This window comes from Galeopterus variegatus, unplaced genomic scaffold, assembly GCF_000696425.1.
Source record: "Galeopterus variegatus unplaced genomic scaffold, G_variegatus-3.0.2 Scaffold266, whole genome shotgun sequence".
Classification (NCBI taxonomy): Eukaryota; Metazoa; Chordata; class Mammalia; order Dermoptera; family Cynocephalidae; genus Galeopterus; species Galeopterus variegatus.
Window position 1 is genome coordinate 550,066 of NW_007726377.1, and position 6,000 is coordinate 556,065.

At 39.8% G+C, this 6,000-nt stretch overlaps 1 protein-coding gene across 2 annotated transcripts in view; it reads left to right on the forward strand.

Moving 5' to 3' along the window:
- Positions 1-6,000, forward strand: part of FANCI (Fanconi anemia, complementation group I) — an 89,933-nt gene that overhangs the window by 22,143 nt on the left and 61,790 nt on the right. For both annotated transcript variants that reach the window (XM_008566725.1, XM_008566726.1), the window contains exons 3-5: positions 2,760-2,890; positions 3,324-3,480; positions 3,556-3,613. In XM_008566725.1, coding sequence (XP_008564947.1) covers positions 2,760-2,890; positions 3,324-3,480; positions 3,556-3,613 — 346 coding nt within the window. The remainder of the gene's footprint in view (positions 1-2,759; positions 2,891-3,323; positions 3,481-3,555; positions 3,614-6,000) is intronic.

Below are 6,000 nucleotides of genomic sequence, written 5' to 3' on the forward strand. Positions count from 1 at the left end.
TTGTCTGTTGATTTTGTATGCTGCTGCTATGCTGAATTAGTTTATTCAGTTCTAACATTTTTGGGGGGAATCTTTAGGATTTTGTACATATAGGATTGTGTCATTGGCAAACAGATACTTTTCCTTCTTTTCCGATTTAGTTCTTTTATTTCTTTTTCTTTCCTACTTGGCTCTGGGTAGAACTTCCAATACTACATTAAATAGAACTAGCAAAAACAGGCCTTTATTAGGCTGAAGTGGTATTAACGATTTGGACAGTTTGCTATGGTGTGTCTAGGTGTGTGGATCTCTTGGGTTTTTCCTACTTGGAGTTTAACGAGTGACTTGAATGCAGATATTAATGTTTTTGATTAAAATTTGGAAGTTTTCAGCTGTTTATTCTTCAAATATTCTTTCTGCTCCCTTCTCTCTTTCCTCTCCTTCTGGTCTATGTCTATGTCTATGTCTATGTGGTATGCTTGATGGTGTCCCATGGATCTCTGAGGCATTATTTGTTTCCTTCATTCTTTTTTCTTTCTGTCCCTCAGTTGACCTCTCCTCAAGTTTTCTGATTCCTCCTTCTACCAGTCAAATCTGCTGTTGAGTCCCTCTAGTAAGGTTTTCTATTCAACTTTGGAATTTTCATTTGGTTATGTTACATAATTTTTATCTCTTCATTGATATTCTCTATTTGGTGAGACATTGTTTTCGTATTTTCCTTTAGATTTTTAGACATCATTTTCTTTCTTTTTTTTTGTCTTTTTTGTGACCGGCCACACTGAGCTCAGCCAGTGAGCGCACCAGCCATCCCTATATAGGATCCGAACCCCAGCGGAAGCGCTGCTGCGCTCCCAGCGCTGCACTCTCCCGAGTGCGCCAAGGGGTGAGCCCTAGACATCATTTTCTTAAATTTTTGAACATATTTAAAATAGCTGTTTTTGGGCCGAGCCCGTGGTGCACTCGGGAGAGTGCAGCGCTGGGAGCGCACCAGCGCTCCCGCCATGGGTTCGGATCCTATATAGGGATGGCCGGTGCGCTCACAGCACTCACTGGCTGAGTGCGGTGCGGCCGGTCTCAAAGGACAGAAAAAAAAAAAAAAAGCTGTTTTTAAATCTTTGTCTTGTCTTTTTTTTTTTTTTTTTTTAAAGATGACCGGTAAGGGGATCTCAACCCTTGGCTTGGTGTTGTCAGCACCACGCTCAGCCAGTGAGCAAACTGGCCATCCCTATATAGGATCCGAACCCGTGGCCTTGGTGTTATCAGCACCGCACTCTACCGAGTGAGCCACGGGCCGGCCCTAAATCTTTGTCTTGTAAATCCAATGTTTTGGCTCTCTCAGGGACAATTTCTGTTGACTCCTTTATTTCCTGTGTGTTGACCATACAATTGTTTCTTTACATGTCTTATAATTTTTTTTTTTTTGAAAATTGGACATTTTAAATGCTATGTGGCAACTCTGGAAGTCAGATACCACCGTCCACACCCAGATTTGTTGTGGCTGTTCTTTTGTTTTCTCCTTTTTGTTTTCATAGTGGCTCTTCTGGACGAATTTTGTAAAATCTGTATCGTTTGTTGTGTGTTGCCACTGTTGTATGTGGCCACTGAAGTCTCTAATTAGTTAGCTCTGTGGTCAATTAATGATTGAACAGAGATTTCCTTAAATGCGTTTGCTGAGGGGCCCTGTGTACATACTGGGGACACACCTTCAATGTTTAGACAGGCAGTTTATAACTCCTCGTTAGCTTTCTTGCTTGTACAGAGCCCTCAGGGTCAACAAGAGATGAGACCTTTTCAGGTCTTTTCTGGCCGCACACAGCCCTCAGTATGTGTATGGCTTTCTAGATTCTCAGGAGTATGTTGGAACTTTTCAAAGCCCTCTTCGACATTCTTCAGGATTTAATTTGGGGTTGCTGAACTGTTATTGCTGCCTCAGTCAGTTATAGTATCAATTGGTTGCAACTGACTTAGACAAATTCCCGAGTAAAAGGCTGTTTGTACTAAAGATAAGTCTTACTAGTGAGAATTTCTAGTGAACAGCCAGACAGGTCAAATAATGACAGTTATCTGGGAATTGAGCTTTGGAGGCACTCCCACTGCATTCTTTCCCTTCCAGAGGCTGCTAGGCTGTTGACTTTTACCATGCTTTAGGACTGTTTCTCAAGACTACTGGGCTTGGGAGCTGGGTGATAGGATAAGAGCATGTTAAAATGCCAGAAAGCTCACTGCTCTTACTGAGATTCAGCTGTTTTTCTTGAATAAACATTCCCTGTATTGTTGCAAGCCTTTGGTCAATTTCCAGAGTTTTGAACAAGTTGGTTTTGACTATTTTTGTCTGTATTGTAGAATCTTTTATGGAGGAAAGGATTTTCCAGGGTCCTATTACTCTTCCATTCCTGCTGACTTCACTTAGTGATGACATTTTGAAATGAAATATATTAAAGGCATTAAGTTTGGGTTACTGGATCCCCCAAAAGCTGTTAGATATATTAGATTTCTTCCTCCTGCACTATGTAATTATTAAAATAAATTAATGAAATAGGTGGAAGAGGATATTTCAATGCTTTTAATTTGGCTAATATACTTACTTAAGCACTTTTTCATATTCCCCGAATATTGCTATTCTGAACACCTTAGTAAATCAATAGTTTGGTAATTCTTTTTCTTTATTAAGCTATAAACCTGCTATTTTTTTCTGTTTACCATTCAACCTTGTAAGACTTCTCTCTCTCTTTTTTTTTTTTTCTTTCTTTCTTTCTGTACTGCCTGTTTAAAACAATAAGGTTCTCCCTGCTCTGAGGAAGCTGGAGCCCGTAGGAGATGTAGGATATACACTTCTTGTATCCAGTTGGTGGAATCAGGAGATCTGCAGAAAGAGGTAGCGTCTGAGATCATAGGATTACTAATGCTGGAGGTAAGATGGAAGACAAAAACTTTGTTTTGGGGTAGATTTTGGGGGGGTTGTCATTTGTTAAGGGAAGGAAAACTTAAGGGCTAAACCTAGCATAGTTCTTATTTATGAATAAGAGCTGTTAAAAAACAGAAAAGTGGATGAATGGGGCCATAAATCACCTACATGTATATATTACATTTCTGGTACCATGGACATATATCTTTTTGAAGAGTCGGTATATTTGAAAACATCAGAGAACTGATGGGAGGATTCTAACTAACCTTTGAGGTCCTTTATAAGGATGTACCAAAGCAGAATGATTCCATGAATCCCTTATAGTACCAGTTCTAGGCCTCAATATCAATTCAGTATTTTAGCAAAAAACTTCATTTCTTGGAAAGACATTAAACACTGGATTTCTGCTTAAGATTTTCTTTGTTCCATAAACTTTTAGGCTCATCATTTTCCAGGACAATTATTGGTTGAATTAGCCAATGAGTATGTTGGTGGTGTCAAAGAGGGCAGGCTTGTGAACGGAAAGTCTTTGGAATTATTACCCATCATTCTCACTGCCTTGTCTACCAAAAAGGAAAATCTGGCTTATGAAAAAGGTAATTGTCTGATTTTATTGGCTTTTTTCTATTCACAAAATTGAATTTATTTCTCAGTGTATTTTGCATTTCTAGGTGAACTAAGTGGGGAGGAGTGTAAGAAGCAGTTGATTAACATCCTCTGTTCTGGCAGGTGAGTCTTTCTTATCAATGTCTAGAACTTTCTTAGGACTGCACATGGCCAGAAAAAGAACTACTATTTACTTCAGGAATTTATATCTGATGTTTTTAGTTCATTTTTTTGTTTATAATATACCACTATAAAACCTTTTAGTCTGTGATGAAATTTGAGAAAGAGATGATTTGCTATATTCTCTGCTCTAAGACTATACATATACTTTCAATTTACTTGACTGTTCATCTTAACACAGCAATTTAGTCCTCTAAGCATTATTTGGAGTCCTGAGATCCTTAAGGCTAGGGTGTCACCCTGCTGCTACATCTTTTCTATTTTTTTCATAGAGCAGAATATACAACTGATGTTTGTATTTTTTAACCGGTAATTTTATTTCTGGTTAATATTTCCTAAGGAAATATTCCAACATCCGAGAAAATTCTCATACATTAACATGTTCAACACAGAAGTTTGTGACCAATGTAAGCATGCAATAATAGAGACATTTAAGTTGTGATATGTAATGTAAAGCTATGTAAGTTAAGGTAGAGCCACTCCATGAAATTTATACCTATTAAAAATAAAATATGTAAAAACATACACCAAAGATGAAGAATTTTTACTATATAGTCAGCAAAATAAGGAGACTACTAGGTTATATATTACTGTGATTACACTTGGGTATGTTAAGAAGAGCAAGAAGGGAATACACACAGGATTATCAAAAACAGAGATAACTTCTTTTATGGTTCCTTACAGAAGATCTCTTACGTAAATCACTTCTGGCATGTATTAGCACGTGTGTATTTATCCATTTATCCACTTTTTTTTTTCCTTTTTGTCTTTTTTCGTGACCGGTAATGGGATCGCAACCCTCGGTGTCGTGCCCGCACCGCGCTCAAACAGTGAGCGGACTGGTCTCTACATGGGATCCGAAGCCTCGACCGTAGCGCCGCCATGCCCCCAAGCGCCGCACTCTACCGAGTGCGCCCCTGGGCAGGCTCTATCCATTTTTTAAAAATTACACAAAAGAGCCGGCCTGGTGGCGGACTGGAGAGTGCGCTGCTTGTGAGTGCGGCGGTGCTCCCGCTGAGGGTTCAGATCCCATGTGGAGACCAGTTCCCGCTCACTGGCTGAGCGCGGTGCGGGCTCAACACCGAGGGTTGCGATCCCATTGCCGGTCCCCGGTACGGGCACGACACCGGGGGTTGCGATCCCGTTACCGGTCAGTAAAAAAGACAAAAAGGGAAAAAAGTAAATAAATAAATAAAAATTACACAAAAGAGGGCTGGCCCGGTGGCGCACTCGGTAGAGTGCGGCGCTTGGGAGCGCGGCGGCGCTCCCGCCCAGGGTTCGGATCCCATATAGAGACCGGTCCGCTCACTGGTTGAGTGCGGTGTGGGCGCGACACCAAAGGTTGCGATCCCATTGCCGGTCGCGGTACGGGCGCGACACCGAGGGTTGCGATCCCATTACCGGTCACGAAAAAAGACAAAAAGGAAAAAAATAAAGAGTTTATTCAATGTACATTGTAATATACCTTACTTTTTTTTTTTTAAATTTTATTTTGTCGATATACAATGTGGTTGATTATTTTGGCCCATTACCGAAAGCTCCCTCCCTCCTCCCTCTCCCCCCTGCCACCCAACAATGTCCTTTCTGTTTGCTTGTTGTATCAACTTCAAGGAATTGTACTTGTTATGTATTCTTCCCCCCCACCCCCTGGTTTTTTTGCGTGTGTGTCTGTGTGTGTGTGTGTGTGAATTTATTTATTATTAGCTCCCACCAATAAGTGAGAACATGTGGTATTTCTCTTTCTGTGCCTGACTTGTTTCACTTAATATAACTCTCGCAAGGTTCATCCATGTTGTTACAAATGGCAGTATTTCATTCGTTTTCATAGCTGAGTAGTATTCCATTGTGTAGATATACCACATTTTCCGTATCCACTCATCTGATGTTTTGATTTGCATTTCCTGAATGCTGAGTGATGTTGAGCACTTTTTCATATGTTTGTTGGCCATTTGTATATCTTCCTTAGAGAAATGTCTACTTAGCTCTTTTGCCGATTTTTTAATTGGGTTGCTTGTTTTTTTCTTGTAAAGTTGTTTGAGTTCCTTGTATATTCTGGATATTAATCCTTTGTCAGATGTATATTTTGCAAATATTTTCTCCCACTCTGTTGGTTGTCTTTTAACTCTGTTAATTGTTTCTTTTGCTGTGCAGAATCTCTTAAGTTTGATATAATTCCATTTGTTTACTTTTCCTTTGGTTGCCCTTGCTTTTGGGGTCGTATTCATGAAGTCTGTGTCCAGTCCTATTTCCTGAAGTGTTTCTCCTATGTTTTCTTTAAGATGTTTTATTGTTTCAGGGGGTATATTTAATTCTTTAATCCATTTTGAGTT